The 19016-nt window shown below is 49.2% G+C and overlaps 6 protein-coding genes across 6 annotated transcripts; 2 read left to right on the top strand and 4 right to left on the bottom strand.

Annotated features, from left to right (window-relative positions):
- Positions 1–409: 409 nt before the first annotated feature.
- On the bottom strand, positions 410–1807 carry GIQ15_06094 (proteinase R; the record flags this gene model as incomplete). Its single annotated transcript, XM_033553511.1, has 4 exons — positions 410–651; positions 715–820; positions 895–1431; positions 1490–1807. The coding sequence occupies 4 exons, from the start codon at positions 1805–1807 to the stop codon at positions 410–412; spliced, it is 1203 nt and encodes a 400-aa protein (XP_033404655.1).
- A 2625-nt stretch (positions 1808–4432) lies between these two features.
- GIQ15_06093 (mitochondrial chaperone ATPase (Bcs1)) lies at positions 4433–6319 on the bottom strand (the record flags this gene model as incomplete). The annotated part of the gene is made up of 2 exons (XM_033553510.1): positions 4433–5834; positions 5964–6319. 2 exons carry the CDS (start codon positions 6317–6319, stop codon positions 4433–4435), a joined length of 1758 nt encoding a protein of 585 aa, XP_033404654.1.
- Positions 6320–7454: 1135 nt separating this feature from the next.
- GIQ15_06092 (uncharacterized protein) lies at positions 7455–7892 on the top strand (the record flags this gene model as incomplete). Its single annotated transcript, XM_033553509.1, has 3 exons — positions 7455–7470; positions 7523–7660; positions 7711–7892. 3 exons carry the CDS (start codon positions 7455–7457, stop codon positions 7890–7892), a joined length of 336 nt encoding a protein of 111 aa, XP_033404653.1.
- A 490-nt stretch (positions 7893–8382) lies between these two features.
- On the bottom strand, positions 8383–12883 carry GIQ15_06091 (atypical/ABC1/ABC1-C protein kinase; the record flags this gene model as incomplete). Its single annotated transcript, XM_033553508.1, has 7 exons — positions 8383–8734; positions 8795–9205; positions 9284–10083; positions 10548–10629; positions 10698–11215; positions 11264–12034; positions 12272–12883. 7 exons carry the CDS (start codon positions 12881–12883, stop codon positions 8383–8385), a joined length of 3546 nt encoding a protein of 1181 aa, XP_033404652.1.
- Positions 12884–13368: 485 nt separating this feature from the next.
- On the bottom strand, positions 13369–16741 carry GIQ15_06090 (helicase domain-containing protein; the record flags this gene model as incomplete). Its single annotated transcript, XM_033553507.1, has 2 exons — positions 13369–13524; positions 13595–16741. 2 exons carry the CDS (start codon positions 16739–16741, stop codon positions 13369–13371), a joined length of 3303 nt encoding a protein of 1100 aa, XP_033404651.1.
- A 1572-nt stretch (positions 16742–18313) lies between these two features.
- Positions 18314–18908, top strand: GIQ15_06089 (uncharacterized protein; the record flags this gene model as incomplete). The annotated part of the gene is made up of 3 exons (XM_033553506.1): positions 18314–18603; positions 18672–18760; positions 18838–18908. The coding sequence occupies 3 exons, from the start codon at positions 18314–18316 to the stop codon at positions 18906–18908; spliced, it is 450 nt and encodes a 149-aa protein (XP_033404650.1).
- Between the last annotated feature and the right edge of the window lie 108 nt (positions 18909–19016).

Genomic DNA, 19016 nt, shown 5'->3' with positions numbered 1-19016 from the left:
CGAAGCGGGCTTGCATATCAGGCCTCCACTCGGTCAGGATGCCAATCCCAAGCTAAGCGACGATGGCGAACCTCAAGTCAACTGCAAGGATGGCGAGTCAAGGGAAACACGAGAAGAGGATGAATACGGTTAGAAAAACCAAGGTATGGGATTTTCAAATAAATCCATTAATATGTACGTAAAATATGGATGCAGACATCCATTCAATGAGAGAAGGGGAGGCACAGCTAAGCCATCAAAACAAAGGGGGGAGCTATTTACAAAGTCGACAACTTCTCGACACTTCTTCTTCTTCTTCAAATATGTTCAGTGAAACAAAACTGAAAACCACTTTTTGGGTAAAGTAGTTTACTTTCGAACCTGCCACAAGGGACCAGTCAAAAGCAGATTTTCAAGAGAGACCAGCAATTTACATGCCAGAGCCGTTGTTGATGAGCTTGCCGGTGGTGCCTGCGCCAGGGCTGGCGATGGCGTCGATGGCCTTCTGCTTGATGGTGTCGCAGAGACCGGGGCCACCAGCCATGCCGAGTCCGATGAAGTAGGCACCGAGACCAGCAACGTGTGGAGAGGCCATGGAGGTACCGGAGAGGACTTGAGAGCCACCACCTGGCTTGGCAGAGGTGATAGAGTCACCAGGAGCGTAGACATCGACTGGAGCAGATGTTAGCCTTATAATCTTATAGTATTGAGGAAAGGGGGAGGGATGCTACATACCAACTTGGCCGTAGTTAGAGAAGGAAGCCTTACCGTCTTGCTCAGTGGAGGCAGCGACGGTACAGATAGATGGCTCAGAGGCAGGGGAAGATTCAGCGGCATCAACCTATAGAAGACATGTTGGGTTAGTGGGATACATCCACAACTTTAGTAGATGACTGGGGCTGTAGAGGAACTTACGTTGTCGTTACCGGCAGCGACAGCCAAGAAAACACCACCCTTGGCGATGGCGGCTGCGGCATCGTTGGAGGCCTGGGAGAAAGCACCACCAAGAGACATGTTCACGACAGCCTTGTCGGCACCACCGCTCATAGCCTGCTGGGTAGCCCACTCCATACCCATGATAACACCAGAGTTGGAGCCGGAGCCATTGCAGTCAAGGACCTTGACAGCGACGATCTTGGCCTTCTTTGCGACACCGAAGGTGGCGCCTCCAACGGTTCCGGAAACGTGAGTTCCGTGGCCGTTGCAGTCCATGTCCATGTCGTCAACGAAGTTATTTCCCCATTTGGCACGGCCCTCAAATTCCTCGTGCTGGATATCGGTGCCGGTGTCGATGATGTAGGCGGTAGAGCCCTCACCAGCGGAGTCGTCGTAGTAGTAGGTGTTACCACCAGCCTGTTGGGAACCAACGCGGGCAAGACCCCAAGATGGGACGTTCTGCTGCTCAGTGATCGCCATAGTCTGGACGCGGGCATCACGCTCGACATATTTGACCTTGAAGTATCGTTAGTCAATGATCCAAGTAGGGAGAAGAAAAATAGCTATTTCTTACATCAGCATGGTTGGCAATCTGCTTGATCATGTCCTCGTCGAAGTGACCAGAGTATCCCTTCATGCCAGTGGGGAATTTGTAGGTGTGCTTCATGCCACCCATGGCTTTGGCACCACGGCGGATCAGGCGGCGGCGGTGAGTGCTGTTGACCCATGAGCGGTGAGAGTCGAAGGCCTTCTCGGTAACACCATCGTTCATGACAACGATGTACTTGTCAGCGAGGGTCTGGACACCAGCGCGAGTCTCCAAGATCTCAGCGCCGTTGACGACAGACATCGCCGCCAGGGCGAGGGGGAGGGCCTTGGTAATGAAACCCATCTTGAAGATGTAAGCTGGTCTTTTTGACTGGTAAAGAAGAAGAAAGAGTGAAGGCAGTTGATTGCTTGGAGAAGAGAAGAGAAGAACCAGAGCTTCGGCGGGGGAGGAAGGCCTTCATATAGTTTTGGAGCATGAATAAAAAAAGGTTTGTATACATATACATCGCGAGATATAATTTCATGTTCATTGCTATCTGCCCCATTTTCGGCGGAACCTCCTTGGCTCATCCTGTCATTTCCTATCCACGGTAAAATTGGGTACCAATGAGCCACGGCCCTTCGGTATCTCTAGCTTCGGATTCACTCAGCCAAGACTCTTCTCGAAAGGCACGATGGTGGTAGCCGGACCTGGCTGGTCAAATTTAACTCCGGATCAGCGTCGGTATGGTTAGGAGATGGCATAGCGTGCACCCCAAGGTAAGTCACCTGGTAACTTGATATCAAACTGGAATGTAACCTTCCTCTCGGCTACTTTGGAGATCAGTAAAATGGAAGGGGGATCCGGCTGGTTTCGGGCTCTCACTGCTGTGAGGTACGGGGTGGGTCTAGAGATAAGTCATGTCGAAGAGCCGGAGGACATCCGTAAAGGGGAAGAGTGAGACGCGGACACGAACAGAGTTGGCTCTGTTCTATCCTTGGGAGGCCGAAAACGCAGATCCATTTCTTCACAGGACGAACGGTTGGTGTGGATTGGTCCCCGCATTCCATGATAAGTTATGGGCACAGCCCTAGGATAGACTAGGAGTGACCGCCGGCGGAGAGAAACCATGGTAGTATGTGAGTATATATCAGAAGTATGCAAGTATAATTGGAAGGCAAGGGTCGTGCGGAGATTTTCACTGCAGAATCCCAGACCTAGCATGAAACCCCGCGAAAAAGGCAAATACAAGCATACGGAGTACCGCCCTTGAAGCCTATCCAGGGGCACGAACCTAAACGTCTCACCACCCAACCAGCCTCGGCATTCATGGCGTGTTCAACCCGAATGAGCAAGAATAGACATTTGATAGGCAGATACTGCCCTCAGGTGTGAGGCCAGTGAGATATCATTGCGGCATGTCGATCTTCCGCAGTATACACCATAGCTTCCGACGATCTCTATTTTTATGCGATGATTCGCCATGAGACGCTGGCGAGAGGGAAAGCTAATGACAAGAATAAACCAAAAGATGACTGAACACTGTTCGCTGCACGGCGGCAAACCGCATCATAGCACCTGCGTTAATACGGAGTCGATGGCGCCATGATACATCACCAAAAAAGCTTCGGAGACCGAACCTTGCTTCAGAAAGGGCTAACAGCCTCGCGCTGCAACCCTTGTATATGGCTGATAAGGGGTAAGGGTGTGGTCGTCTAATTAGTCTCTTGTGAAATTATTGGCATTTTCGGAAGATATAGCTATTCGACCAAATTCGACCAAGTACCCTTCTTGGCTGCGGCACGCGCCCAAATAGCCGTCCCAGGCCTCCGCGTCATCTATATCCAATCCATTTTCGCGACTAGGCCTTAGAATAGGCACGCGGGATAACAGTGGCTGTCGTACATCATGCATCGGACAGGCCGTCAAGACTGGTAGAAAACTCAAAGGATCCACTGCACGGCCGGGCTACCACCTGGCGAACCCCTAACACCGTTAAGGAATGTTTATTCCGCCACGAGCAGGTTGAAACCCTGGGCCTGGTCTGTTAAAGGGTCTTCTTTTCGGAGTCCCTCGTGTCGAAACAGATTCAGATTCTCGTAACACAGACGAGCCTTGGGCATTGAGCCTTGATTCCTGAGATGATGTCGTCGTCGCGCCTTGCAAGGGTTTTTGGTGTTGGTTATTCCCTGTCCTTCATGCACGCCAGCCCAGAGTCTCATGCACCGGCGACTTCAGCCCTCATATTAATTTCCTGGGGAGAGGACAAGGGACCGACCGCCGTGCTGCCTGGCTGGCTTGGCTGACGTGAACCTGCGTCTGAGGCCGTGTCAAGCTGGCGTCTCAAGGGCGAGTGGATGTTTGGGCAGGCGAAAAAGATCCAAAGGGACCAACCACCAAGGGGCGTCCAAGTAAGGTTATTAGCTAAGCAGTCTGTTTCTTATAGGGTTAACGTTGTTCCGGCGGCCACATCACGTGGTATGCATGATGACATAATATACACATGATGCCCTTCCGCCTTCTATGTAGAACTATATACGAGGTCAGGGGACAAGCAGGGAGCGGGCAGGCCCAGGATCATGGGTCTTACCACGGATGGAGCTCTGGGAAGATGGATGACAGGCTGAAATGGGCGCCACGGCAAGGCTTGTGTGAAGATCGCAGGATGACCGTGCCTTGGCGGCTCCACGGCTTCTAGCAATGACGGGCATTTTATCCTCTTCTTACTTATCTTCCGCCTATCTTCCGGTGTGGGGAGCTGCTCAGGCCCCCTCCAGTTATAATCCTTTGTAGACAGAACAAGAGCATACCCGTATTTAGATCAAGGCATGTGGCAAAGGTAATTCGCTATCATTCACTTCATTATCTATTTATTTTATATATATATATGTTGGATATCTATCTTTAATGTATATAGTGGCGTGCAGATCTATTCTATTCAGATGATGCTGTTCACTGGCAACTGACTGACACCTCCCCTCTTCGTGATTAATCAACTTTCACCGCATCGGCTCCTTGATTGTTGTTGGTCTTGCTGTGCTTGGCCACCCACTCCCCTACATGCTCGACCGCCGCTCGCGGAGACGCCTTATGCGACAACATGAATCCTTGTATATGGGCGGGAGAGAACTGCTCGTTCGGTATCTGTCTCGCAAACTCCTTGGCGAGCTCATGTATCTGATCGGCGGAGAGGCCATGACCTGTCCGTCGCCGAGCGGTAGCACTTGGGGTAGTTGTTGTAGCTGATGTCTTCCCCACAGAGTGTCGATCGGCTACCTTTGGAGTTGTGTCAGTCTTCGAAGCGACTGGCTTGGCTCCGTTTGACTTGGTCTTGGTGGCGATCTCTTCTCCATTTCTCATACCCTCGCTCTTCTTACTGGAGGAAGAGTGGTCACCCCAATCTCCCTCGATTTCGGAGTAGATGGCTCGGAACAGAGAGATAATAGCATCTGAGCCTGCATTGCGGAACTCGACCATCAGATCAACGCGCCCAGGCCGGAGCAGTGCAGGGTCGAGATTCTCGGCGTGATTTGTGGTCATGACCAGAATGCGACCTTCGCTAGACGCTACACCGTCGATGGTGTTGAGAAGTGCGGAAAGCGAGATGCCCTGTAGCTGCACTGCGGAGTCGTGTCCGCCGCTTCCGCCTGCACCATCTCCGTCATCATCATCCTCGTCGTTCTCGGACCTGGCGTGACCCTGTATGGAGGCAGATTGTGGGGTGGAAGAATGCGAAGAAGGTGAAATGGAAGTCGAAGCGGGGGCCTGCAGACGACTTTTGGTTATTCCCGCCGTATCGATGTCTTCTAGAAGGACGATACACCGGCGAGGGAGGGTAGCGAAAAGCGACGCCAACCCTTCTTCAGTCAGGCCCGGAGAGCTAAGGTTGGCGACATAGATCTTCAGTCCAAGCAACCCAGCCACAGCAAAGCAGAGACTTGTCTTTCCGCATCCCGGTGGTCCGTAGAAGAGATATCCTCGACGATACGGAATGCCACGGTTAGAATACCACCGCTTGGTGAAGGGATGGAGATAGTCCTTGACGTCGTTCAGGAAGGCATCTTTCTGCTCCTGGTCCAAAACGACACTGGATAGCGGTCTCGGATGTCGTGCCATACATCTCGTCCAGCTTGGCGATGATGAGGGGTCTGCCTTCGTCCACCGATAGATAATCGTCTTATCCACGTCCCGTTTCAGATAGCTCAGCTGGGCTTCACGTATCAACTCTCGTAGAAACTCCGTGTTCCGGCCCAGACAAGAGATTCGGAGTGTCTCGGTCCACATCTGCATTTTCTCCCTGGCTCGGTCGATCGTGAGGAAACGTCCCTTGTACCAGAAGTAGTGCGTCCCAAGAGCAGGCGTGAAATGGATGGGCTTGATCTTGTCCCATCTGTTCGTTCGTTCCCAGTATTCTTCGAACTCTTCCTCGTCCCCAATCATATTACTTCCGTCGTCATCATCGTCCCTCTCTCCCTCATCATCTTCATCATCATCATCACCGTTGTACCTCGACACATACTCGCTCTCCATTGAGCTGGAAGCGAAGATATCTGTCGACCGGCTGACGAACTGCTGCTTCGACACCCAATACATCAGGTAGTTGTATATTTCATCATCGACCTGGACCTGCACCGAGGACATGAAATGGTTGTGCACGAAGTCGGAGACGCCATCAAAAAAGTACCGAGACGCGGCGATTGTCAGGGCCGCGATGAACAGAAAGGGGAGATATTGCGATATATCAATGTGAAAGAGTGTAGAAATGATACGGGACAGAACACCGAATCCAGGAATGAACATCTCATAGACACCTTCTGCGGCCAGCGTGTCTCTGGTGACGAACGCTGACCCAAGATTCCCTTCAACTGCAGCCATTGTGCCTAACTAACGAGCGAAACTGGAGGGGGAATTATGAGGAATTATGAGAAGCAACACTGATAAGGTGAGGTACCCTATGAATGCTGCCTGCTGGGGAGAAGAGACAAAAAAACCACAGTCGGTGGACGATGAAGCTGCATTTTATATGTTATCTTGGTCACCCATTTTCATCGAATGCGGCTGAGTGCGACTCTCCCATCTTTGTCCAATCGAGTTTGGTGCATCCTTCATACGCGTCCCCTAACTTTTCTGATGACTCCGTCCGCGAGTAGCGCCGAGCTAATATCCTCTCCGGGTCTAAATCGAGAGTCCGAACAGGGCAGAAGCTCGACTCTTGATACTCCCTGGTGGGCCTCGAGCTTTTCCAGCTGGATATCAAGGTTGAGTGCTGCCTCCGTGAGTCAGTTGGTGACGAAGCCACCGCCACCGAGCTGGCGTTAAAGTTGATATGGTAAACGGTAAGAACAAGCAACGATGGTGATTGCGATGATGATGAAAATTGATGGAGGTCCCCCGTGAGCTTCTTTTACATAGTAGCGCCTTGCTGGTATAGCTGACATTCGATACTAACTTGATAGTTAAGATTTATCACTAAAACTATATCTATATCAACGTCAATCGTCTCTAATGGCCTACCACATCGATTTCTACCATCTATACATCATACATATGATCGGTAGTTCGCCGATGCCCTCTAAATACAGTAAGTACCGTCAATATAGAGAGCTGAGCAATCTACAGCCCCTTAGTTGTACGGAGTGTGACGCTCAGCCTTACGTCGAGGCATCCCTTATACATTCAGCCACACCAATCATTCTCCCTTCTATATATTTGTTCCCTCCGGCGTGGGTGAAGTTGCTTCTTTTGGCGATAACCCAATATGTACTCCGTACATGTAGATGTTATGCGTGAGGGCCTCGTGTTGTATGCCCAACTTACCATATGCAGGCCAAATTGCGAGAATATACCCCTCACCAGACTAGATAAATGGACATGGTAGTTGCTGCTCCTGATATATAAACCACTCCTCGCCCCTCCATCGTGCCATCGTCGTGCCATCGTCGTGCTGTTGTTTGAATCACCCAATATCTAACTAAATCTCCCTAAATATCCACACCAGCAAACTAAAACCATGGGTCTTCACGAGCGTATGATACACTGTTCCCCCATAATCTTATGCACTGAGTCTGACGGTAGTAGACGTTGGCAGCGATGCGGCCCAGTTCTATGAAGATATCGCCAAGAGCCGTGATCTCTCTGAACTCGACATTGTGTCGATAGGCGCCGCAACAACATATGCTGCAACAAAGCAATATGACGAGTATGTAGCAAAAAATGGTAAGACCAGATTGCCAGCTACTGTGAGAATATGAGTCAATGGCGTCTAGGGCCCCTTAATCAGCACAACAAGACAGTAGAGGTGCTTGTCGGGATGGCTCAGAAATACCTTCAGGAGCTTATTGAGACGAATAAGTTGTATCCCGAGGAGTGTGTGCTCATAATGGAGCATACGACAGTGGCGATATACCATACCATGAACACCGCGAGCCAAGCCGGCGAAAAATATTGAGAGTATATCACATATTCAGCCTGTAAAGCTTTCGGGTATATTTATCTTTCTTTTAGTTAGTTAGTATAGCCCAGAACCACGTCAAAGGTGGTATCTGGCTGCTATTATCTTTTATTGATGTCAAACTGCCCAAGACGAGTTGTACTCGACATGTAATTCTTACTCTTGATAGATCTAGTAAAGTAAAATAAAAGATAAGGTAAAGAGTACATACATAGAGTAAAGAAAGAGTACAAAGTAAGGGCAAAAAGAAAAAGAATTGACAAGGGTGGGATTCGAACCCACGCGTGAAACTCACATTCGAATACAAGCTCGTGTTAGACACAAACTAAGTTAGATACTTGAGTCGAACGCCTTAGACCGCTCGGCCACCTTGCCGTTTGGATAGAGAGTGGGAGCCTACTACTGCATGATGGCCCCATACCCTTGCCCGACACACAGCATTAGACCGCCATAAGGGGCCGTTCTTTACTATATGATCCGAGGATGTCTATATACGTACTGGTAGTATGACTGAATCATCCGGCTTGTGCTCCTTGATCTTGAACCCGCCCTCGTCCTTGTCCTCTCCCTTCTGCGGCCACAGGATCTGCCGTGATCGGATCGCTCGCACCATCATGAAAAATACGAAGAAGTACGTGATAAAGAGCAGGACGGTAAAGACATAGCCCGTGATCTGGATGCCTTTGCTTCCAAAGGCCCTCCCGACGGCAAAAGTGGCTGTCGTTAGTGCGGTGTTCGGAAACACAAAGGAGAACCAGGTCATCGAGAATGCCATCCGGCCACGACGAGCGGGCGTCCAGTGGGCGAAAACGGCAATGAAGAAGAAGAATATCGCCAGGCTTGAAATAAACTGTTAGCAAATGCATGTCTTTTTTGTTGTTGTACGACAGCAGACTCACCCCCACAGCCACAGAGCGGCAAAGTTCGAAACCACAAACAGAATCTTCGCCGTCAGCTTTCCATCGCCCATAAAATCAGCAGGTAAGGACCTAGCAGCGTTTTCGGCCATGCTCAGAATCCCAGCAACGGTAAACGCGCTTGGCCCAACAGAGACAAACATTCCAGGCCGTAGGGATTCGTTTGGCAGCTTCTGCGTCATCAGGCGGTATATGAATGCAGAGTAGACCATCAGTGAGACTAGAAATCCGACGCCCTGTATAGTCCAGCCGCCGATGATGATACGAAGAGCATGGCTCTGAGGCACGCTGGCACTCAGAATTCCTGCGTGAGGGCCGATGATCAGCATCGGGTACGCGGGGAATATCCATATCGGCGTCATTTTAGCAATGGTAAACGTCTGCGTCGACCAGCTGTATCAACTAATATCAGCCATCTACCTACTCATAACGAGATTTTTTAAAAAAGGTGAAACTGAGCTCTGAGCTTACAGGATAAGGTAGATACCCGCGGATAGGGTGACGGCCAGCGCCGCATCAAACCAGAACAGGACCACGGTTGCATGTGCAAGCCATTCCCCAGCATGGCTGGGCCCATACTGGGCAACATTGATGAGGATAGTACCGAACGAAACAATCACAGCCGGTGCAAATAGTGATTCCGTCGGGTGCAGAAACGACGCCTTGAAGGTATACGGATATAGATAGAACCGTAGACACATCAATACGCCGATAACCACGAAGAATGCCAGGTTTATCAAGAAGATAACCAGACCAATTATTTCCAGCCATCCAGCCTGAATAGGGATCGTATATACGACATTCGCCAGCCCGCCCGTGGCCATGGTAAGCGTGAAAAATGACCATGTCAAATGTCGTATGCGTTCTTTCCAGGTAAGCGGCGCAACCTGGCCCTCTGGAATATGCACTGGCGTAATTGTTCCATTCCCATTGCCGTCCCCGTTTATTCTAGGCAGATTATGCGTGAGCGGAGGCCGTTGTCGAAAATGCGAGAGGATCGGCGGCGTAGGACAGCGAGGAGTTGGTGGCTGAGAAGGAAATATGAACGGTAGTACGCTGGTAGAGGCGTTTTTCTCGGTGTCTTCTATAGTAGGAGTCCTATATCCTTCATCTCCAGGTCGACGGAGGTATCTCGGAATATTCGCCATAATCCACGTACGAAGAAGGGCTGGAGGATGGCATCGCGGTTCCTCTTGGTCACGGTATCCGTCGATACTGTTATATTCCTGCGGCAGAGACGGGGATGGAGGTGAGAGCCCAATAGCTTGCTTCTGCGAAACATGTCAAGGAGTGTGTTAGGATCTACGGAGTCAAGAGGTTTGTGGTGGAGAAGAAGGCGTTTTCTCGGCAACGACTGTGCCGAGCGATCTGGGGATAGAAGAACAGCTAGAAAGGAGAGTCGAGTACTTTTATCCGATACTTGGTAAGGAGTAATTGGAATGGATGAATATTAAGTAGAGATATTTAACCAGAGCCTCCGAGAGTCTATATGCGAGTACGGAGAACGAATATTCCACCAGATGCGACAAAGAAATATAGTCAGGTTTATGTACAGATATCGCCCTTCTGAGCTAGAGATATACCTTGACAATGCATGGATTGTATGAGAAGAATGAAAAGAGGAGTGCCTTTACGTGGGTTAAATATTCGGGGACAACAGATCGTATTTCACGCACTTCTCGACACTCGAAATGCTGGCTTTCAGGAAGTTTCGTGCCTCCAGCCCAACCCATACGCGGAGCATGGATGTATCTCCCTCGCGAACGGATTTGAGCAGCGTGGATTTAGACCCAAGTTGGCGGAGGATTGGCAGTGCACTATTTGAGGCCCAGTTAGTGACTCGAATTTGAAGAAATATACCAATAGAATAAAGGGAAATACGAACTTTTTGAATATATCAAGATCAGGATCCAACCTTCTTCCAATGCCCTCTAAGAGTAGAGCAGAAATGACAACGTTGATGAAGTCGCCTTCAAGTCTCACATGGTGATTCCGTACCATGTATAGTACGTCACTTAATATGTCTCCTAGCTTGACATTTCCTAACGCAAAAGTTCTCCCTTTAATACTGAGAACTAGATGTTGCATCCTAAGTGCAAATATTTCTGCGTCAATCACCGAGTCGGGTTGGCGGGATCGTTCGACCATGAGATATCCTGCCTTGTATCCATCAAACTCAGCAATAGCTCGGAATAGGTCAAGAAAATCACGTCGGTTAACGGCATTGAGTTCAGTGACGAGCCCGGTATCAATAAAGATCAACTGAGGCCGGTAGCCTTCGTCATCAATCTGCTTTAACGCGGCATTCCAAGCGGCTGGGTCTTTTCGATGTTCCCTTAGTCGTGCCAGTACCGACTCCGTTGCACTATTTCCGTTGTCTGATACCAATGCTCCCTGCGGATGCTGTACGCTCAAGGAGAGGTCTAGCTGACTTGGTTTATAAAAACGCACCATTATATTTCCCGGGTGGAGGTCCGAATGTACAAAGTTATCGATGAGCAACATGTGAAGGAAGGCATCTAACCCCTCATGAGCAATATCATGCTGGAACACGCCGCCGCCATTCTCTAGGAAGGTAGCGAGGGGGATTCCTTGGGCAAATTCCTCAACCAGCACCTCGCGCGTTGTATACTCAGTGTACGGGTATGGGAATCTGGCCGTAGTCCGCGACTTGAAGTTCTCTCGGAAGAATGCGAGATTCGCAGCCTCAATTCGCAAGTCTAACTGAAGTTTCATCATCTCGCCAAACTTCTCGACTTCATCCGGTAACGATAGCCATTCCATGGTAGGAATCCAGTGTATAAGTGTAGCGAAGAATCCCATAATGCGCAAATCTCGCCGTACGATCCTATCGACTTTTGGATGAAGGACCTTGATCGCAATGTACGACGATGGTACGCTCTCCGGGGTACTCTTAACTAGAACGTTGACGTTTTTTCTCACCTTCTCGCGAAGATTTGCGGGTTTGGATGCAAGGTCCAACGAGCCGGCCAAACTTGGGCGTAGCTTTGCCTTGTAAACCTGAGCGATAGCACCGACTCCTAGGGGCTTTTCGTCGAATTCCTCAAAGATTTCATCAAATGGCAGGCCATTGAACGCTCTACTGATAGTGCGCTTTGTAACATGTAGCGGGTGTGCAGGCGCGTGCGAGTGAAGCGATGACATTAAAGCGCATAGCTCTGGGGGGAATATATCAGATCTCGAAGCAGCCCATTGTCCAAGCTGCACATCAAGCAAGAATCATAATATTGCAATTAGCCAGCGATCAAAACGAGGTATCCTCCGCTCGCCTGCCCGGAGCAACAGCTCTAGTACCGCAAAGGAGGTCCCTACCTTAATAAACGCAGATCCAGCACGTTCCATGGTATATACCACAAATGCATACCACAGTAGAGTGCCTCTCCGATGATTATCCCGATCCTTCACTCTCTGCCCGAAGAAAATCATAGGCACGCTCACTATAACTGGGATAAAGAGAACCACCAGGTGTACGAACCGGAACCCCGTAGCAATCACTTCGAACACATACTCGTCCAGTAGGCCGTATACGCGCCATAAGAGGTTCTTAGGGTTTCGTCTTTCGGGATTGGTATCACCATTCTCGTCCACTATCCCTCGTCCAGTACGCCTTATGTTTTGGGCCTCAGCCCGTGAAGCGTGGAGCATTTCAAGCTCACGAGTACTCATTCCGTCGCCCTGTTTATTTTTCTCTGCCAGCTGAAGAAGCGCCGCCGGAGTCAGCGTTGCAGCACCGATGGCAGAAGCAAGGAGAACGGTGCCTCTCCCGGCATATCGACTGCGCTCTCGGTATGACCCATGGTGTGAGCTTTCCCCCCTCTGGCTATATCCGTAAGCTCTCCGCTGGCTCCCTCTCCATGCGCCTCTAGTGATCCATTGCGGTAGCTGGCGACTGAAACGGGGTGGCGGCGACAACGACGATGGCAATCGCGGCGCGAATATCGGCGAGGAGGATGATAGGTGCCGTGTATTGAGAGCAAATGGGGTTCGCGAAACTTGCTGCCGTGGGATGAAGTTGGACCAGAAGCGGCCGCTTGGAAGGGCCGGCTTCATGGTCGTCACGGCGCAGGAACTCGAGTGTTGGGGCCAGGAATCATTAACTCGAGCTATTTAGACCCAACATCTAATCGTATCATGGTATATGCTGATTATCTGAATAAGGGCGAGTGGTTTTTTCCTTTGCTAGGGTTTCTGCTTCAAGGTACTTTGCGTAGGGAAACCAAGATCTCGGCCAAAACGTCATTACACATGCAATCCTGGCGCGCCTAGACTTAAAGCATGCTGAGAGCAAACATGCACATATCTATATTCAATATAAAGGACGTTAAACCCACGATTCTATTTCTATGGTACAGTGCGCTTAAAATATATAAATACACCTGTTTTAAGCCAGCCATCTATATGTGAAATCTTAAATGGCAAAAACCCATTGAAACTCCCGTCCTTCTTCAAATAATTATACAGTATATGGCGAAAAGAAAGGTCCCAAAAAGGAGAAGTGTACATGCCAGCCGTGGTATTAGGAAAGCAGTCTGCTACTAGCGGATACGTCGTATAAGCGGACGTGAAGGCCGGCGTCCATCGGAGAAAGTAGTCGTCATATTTGCGATCTGAGCCGCGAGGCTTTGATACTCTAATTCATCGGCTTCGCTCATGCTGTTGTTGGCACGCTTTTCGTAGAAAGCCGTAAACGCCTAGAGGTGAACGGGTTAGAATAACCGGTAGCATGAGAGCCCGGGGAGTAAAATTGTAGAAAGAACATACCTTATCCAAGAGCCTCTTCGTTTCAACGACCGTACCTGCAGCCTTAGCATCGCTTTCAAACAAGCCAATTGGTGATTTGACCTTGATTGGGAAAAAAGAATTAACGAGCAGCGTGTTATCTTCGCGAGCCAGTTCCTCCCCGAATAGACACGCCGTCAGCGGATGCAACGATGTAGTGTCCATTAGAATCACATCCGCATCGACATGAAAGCGTACTGCCTCGCCATATGCCACCATTCGACCAGCCCAACTTTTGAGAAGTGAATTTGTGCTCTTATTACTCAAGACAGCCTTTGGAATGCGACTAGTTTGCCATCCCTTTCCTCCATCACTAGGTTTGCCAGCAAGATTCGGGGCTACAGCTCCCGAAATAAGCGCCCTAAGGAGAGATAAATTGCCAGAGTTCTCGTTAAGGGGTCCACCATTGAGTGGCCCGTCGGCCTGACTTTCTGAGATGAGGTTGAAGTGGCGTAAGGTAGATACCATGCTTTCAACACATTCTTCCAAACCTAAGTATGTTGGGTAACTCATTGCGTTGTTCAAACAAAACTCCTGAGCAGCATCTTGCCCATCCTTGCTGGAAATTATACGGATATCCTGATATGCCCTCATTGTAGCTATGTAGTCGCTGTTACTCTTGCCGGCAAAGTTTCGGCGAGGCGAATTACATGCTCTCTCTGATCGGGATGGGATAAAAAGAGGCCGTGAATCAATGGCGGCACCGAGGATTAGCGCAGGCTCAAGGCATCTTAATAAGATACCAAGTATGACTATTTTGCCAGCCATTGGAGAAATGGGCAATACCGAAAGAATACGGCCTAGGGCTGTGATGTTGCCGCTATCATCGAATGCCCCAAGTGACTTAAGATTCGAAATAGTACCATCGATGCGGTCTTGAGATGGCGGCTCGGGTAGCTCACGCAGAAAATTTTGCACAGGTAGCTCGGGGATGGTGGCCGCCAGTTGAAGACACTCGGTTTCGAAACGGGCCAGAGTAACTCCGGGTACTGCGCTTTCAAGGGTGTCACATCTTGCTTTTGTAAACATCGCGTAGTAAAATCCGTCTCCAGTCTGACCTGCACAGCCCTGCCGTTGGTATAAATCTGACTTATCAATCCAGCCACTAGTTATATCCCGCAGACTGGTCGTAGGGTCGTAGGCTGTGTCATGCTTTTTCCCACTATCGACCACGTATCGGACTTCTGGTATATTTACACCGTTTTCAGCAATGTTCGTCGATAGAATGATCTTTCGACGTCCCTCCTTGGCTTTGCGGAGTGTCTCAGAATTCACCTCGCCGAGTCCCGAATGCAATCTGAAAAGTTCGAATTTATCTTCATCTGTGAAATCAACCCCCAGAGGCCGATCGTACAGCATCTGTTCTAGTCGCTTCATAACGTCGAGCCCTGGCAATAGAACTAGGATCACGCCATCGCCCTCATTCTTAGCGATATGAGCAACTGTGGCAGCGATCAACCCTAGAGGAACGAAATGGTCCTTTTCTAAAAGTGGTGGTTCCCTAGCAATTGGTTCCAATAAGGTATCGGAAATGACTGATTTGGTATCGTCGTTACCCTCTGGAAAATTTAGCGCGATCAAATCTTTCTCCGCTGAGATATGCTGAGCTGTCGACAAGTCTGAAATTAACGGAACCATGTCTTCTGCGGGATGGGCTGAGAATAGAGTGAGTAATACATCCTCAAGGAAGTAACGGTGTGCTGACTGGGCAGAATCAGGTATCACAATGCGAGGTACAGGAATAGACTCTCCATTCTCGGAAACAGCTCCCATGTACTTTTCGACAAGGCGGGATTCCGCGTCTGCGCTCATGATTATTATCTTGGGGAAGGGCTTGGATGAGTTGGCTCGCCGTTTCACCGCCCTTTTTAATAGAGCCAGAAGGAAATCGATGGGAATATCTCGTTCATGGGTTTCATCCACGAATATATGAGACAAGGTGTCTAGGACACTATCCTCAGCCCGCAACAAATCCTCAACCAGAATCCCTGTTGTGCTATAGGTGATGCCGCATCTTGACGAACGATTCATAGCCTTCCATCGGAGTCTGTACCCAATGGACTGCCCCATTTCCTCTCCCCGTTCATAAGCAACACGTCGTGCTATGGCTGTAGCAGTAAGTTTTCGGGGTAGAGTAATCATTATATTAGCATTAGGGTCGTCCTCCAATACCATCTGAGGGATTTGAGAAGATTTTCCGCTTCCCGTAGATCCAATTATGACGCTAACGGCATTTTCTTTAATCGAGTCAAGGATTTGCTTAGCATGCCGCCTCGCTGGTAAGGCATTTCTTAAGTTACGTGCCTCTTCTGGAGTATGGTGATTGACAAGAAGGAGGCCTGGGTCGATGGGGTTGGCTGTATGCTTCCAGGTGGTCAGGGCCCCTGGGGAAAGCGATTCAATAGCTTTTGAAGGTTGTTCTTTAATCGCAGATTTATCCACAGAGCAGGTCTTTTGAAGGTGTTCGAGGCAGGTCTGGATGGCTGCAAGAGCCTCGGGAGTCATCGTTGTGGACACGGAGTTCGCGAGATGCGTCTCTCCTCCAGTTGTTTCTTGTACGAATTCGGTCCAGAGAGATGGCTCCTTACTGATAAGATGAACGGCTCCTGCGAGTCTCGCAAGGGTCCAAGCTACCTTATCAGAGTCGGCCATTATCGGATCAGTCACAGGTTGACCGTCAATATAAAGTGTGCCATAGTGGACATTTGTAGAGTTAAATCTCTTCTGGGTACAACGAGCATCAATCTCACTGGATTTACCATGTTTCGATAAGTAGAAACGCAAAAAGGTTGATGCATTCTTAACAGTTAGTGGCACAGCATCATCAATCGCAGACTCGAAGCTTGTAGCTGTGCAGCGATTCTGTGTCTGAGCAATAAAGGAGTTGGCAGCTTCCGTGATTGCTTCCGAAAGAAGGGGCGCAGCAGCAGCAGCCCGTATACCCTGGTCTGGTAGTTCAATTCTAAATTCGTGCAGACTCTGCGATGTAAATTCCGGGTCTGGGTTGGCTTGGTGATGTATCTGTGGCAAAGCAGCAAATCGTGAGGAATAGTGGTAGATTTCCGAGAGATCAAATTGATGAACTCGCGTATCCCGAAGATGCTTAAGCGATTCCACGAGGTTGTCCATTAGCCCCCTAGTGTGAAGCGCGGATAATAGGAAGACGTGTGCGGCGTTTTGCGCGGCATGCTATGAAAATTTTCGTAAGCAAAACAACTTAATGAGCTTAAAACTATTTGCACAAAACCTGTGGTGGAAATAGGATATAGGAGAGAGATATTACCGAGTTGTGCCCTATTCCTGCAACTTCGACTGGTTCTCCTGCCGCCATACCAGTAACAGGCGTTATGCGACAAACCAATTTACATATGACAGCCCGAAAAGGGTTGATACTGGCTATCTCTGTCTCAAGCTCGATTATATTCTTCCGCCATAAAGTGTAAAATGAAGAATATGGGTTCGAAAGAAGGGTTGGCAGGTCTGGATGGTCATCTTGGAGCGGAAGAGGAGCATTCTGCCGTGCGTAGGCTTCAGTCAATTTGGAATACGGCTCCGGGTACCTCTCCATGGATGAAGATGCAGTAGGCGAGCATCTGACAAAGGCATTGCTTGCGTGGGGTTGATGATCGACCGCTTGGGTCGAGACAAATCTCTCCTGGCCCTGGTGTTTTATTTTTTTGCCATATAAATTGCTGGATGAACCTCTGCCCGTCACATATCTTCGTACGGCGCACGACGAGAAAGGACGCTCGTGCGGTATCCTAAGGCTCCAGCTAGTAATGTCCCCGTTCAATTGTCCCAATCCATAAACCGTCCTCACTGGGTGTTCGCATGGCGAATTGGGCAGTCTCCGTGTCTGACGGGCGTTTCTGAGAGCCAGCCGGAACGGAATACCCGGTACGGAGGACGCTTGAATAAACATCTAGACAGCTAGAAAGAGCTTCCATGTTAGCTTGAAGAGCGGCTATCGTAGGGGACAAAAATACCTAAGTATGGCATTTGATTCTGCGCGAAAGGCAGCGCACTCATTTATCCAATGGCAGAACAGGTCCGCATATGCCAATTGGAGTTTCCGGTCGCTGCAACTCCCGGTATTGAAGGTCTAGCAAATTCCTATCTTGCTTCGAATTTAAAGATCGAGATATCGTCAATGGGCGGCAGTTTTGGTCACGTGATATGTTCTTTTATGCGCTGCTTACTCATCAATGCCCTTTATCAACTTCAAGTCCAACTTCAACAGGAGCGCATATGAAGACCATCAGGGTAGAGGAACTCGTGGCTGTGAAAGGGAGTCAATGAAGCCTTCTTCTGATAGAAGTATTAAAACCACCGGAAGAATCACAGACCATCCCCATTATATAATGGAGGAGTTTTATATTGTGAAGTTAGGTAAAGCCGTAGCTGGGTCGACCAATATGTATAATTGATCCTATGGAACCTAGCGTGTTCATACATGTCCAGTATATCAATATATACTTACTTACTGAGTTTCCTATGAACTTATGCATCATCTAGAAGTAAACACCAGGGGCACGAAACTATATCACGTGACAAACGCGCAAATAGCTTCTCCGTACTCCATGCATTTTTGCAGCTTAAAACTTCAACTGTGCCAACTACATATATCTACGAATACAATTACGACTCCCGCCTAGTATTAAAAGCCACTAAAACGAACGATATCCAGTCGAATTCGTCACGATGTTCCGTCAATCCACTTTCCGAGCCCTCGGCAATGCCGCTGGGCTAGCTACCAGCAACGTATCCCGTGCCTTCAGCAGCACCGCGCGACGAGATTTCGCCAGACTCACTCTCGTCGGCCGTCTAGGCATGGAGCCAGAGGTTACAACTTCCGTGAATGGACGCGAATATATTAGATATCACATTGCTACCTCCTATGGCCCCCGAGATAACAAACAGACCAGCTGGTTCCGCATCATGAGCTTCGTTGACGGGCCCGCCAGGGACAACTTGCTTAGTCTTCCAAAAGGGTACGTTTCCAATTTATATGTACTTGAAGCCAGAGCAGAGAAGTTAATATTGACCTCACAATTCGTAGAACTTTAATGCTCGTTGAAGGAGATGCCAGCCTTCGCGTTGTCGAGGAGGGAGAGGGAAAGAAATCCAGCGTCCTAAACGTTGTCCAACGTGAGTCTACCTCCTATTTTGCTGTATCTGTTGCGCTATATCTACCCTTCGTGTCCTAACATAACTATCTGAGCTAGGCACATACGAAGTCCTCAGCAGACCTTACAACCAAAACAACCAGCAAGAAAACAACCAGCAAGAATCGTAGTAGTGGAATCTAGGATGGATGCTATTCATCATCCGTGTATGCGGCACTCTGCGAGCAATTATCTGCTCTATGTCACGGTTCCTCAATGATGTATACCTAAATCCATGT

Source organism: Arthroderma uncinatum (assembly GCF_011692745.1).
Source record: "Arthroderma uncinatum strain CBS 119779 chromosome Unknown scaffold4, whole genome shotgun sequence".
NCBI lineage: Eukaryota > Fungi > Ascomycota > Eurotiomycetes > Onygenales > Arthrodermataceae > Arthroderma > Arthroderma uncinatum.
This window is presented reverse-complemented; position numbering and strand designations above follow the sequence as displayed.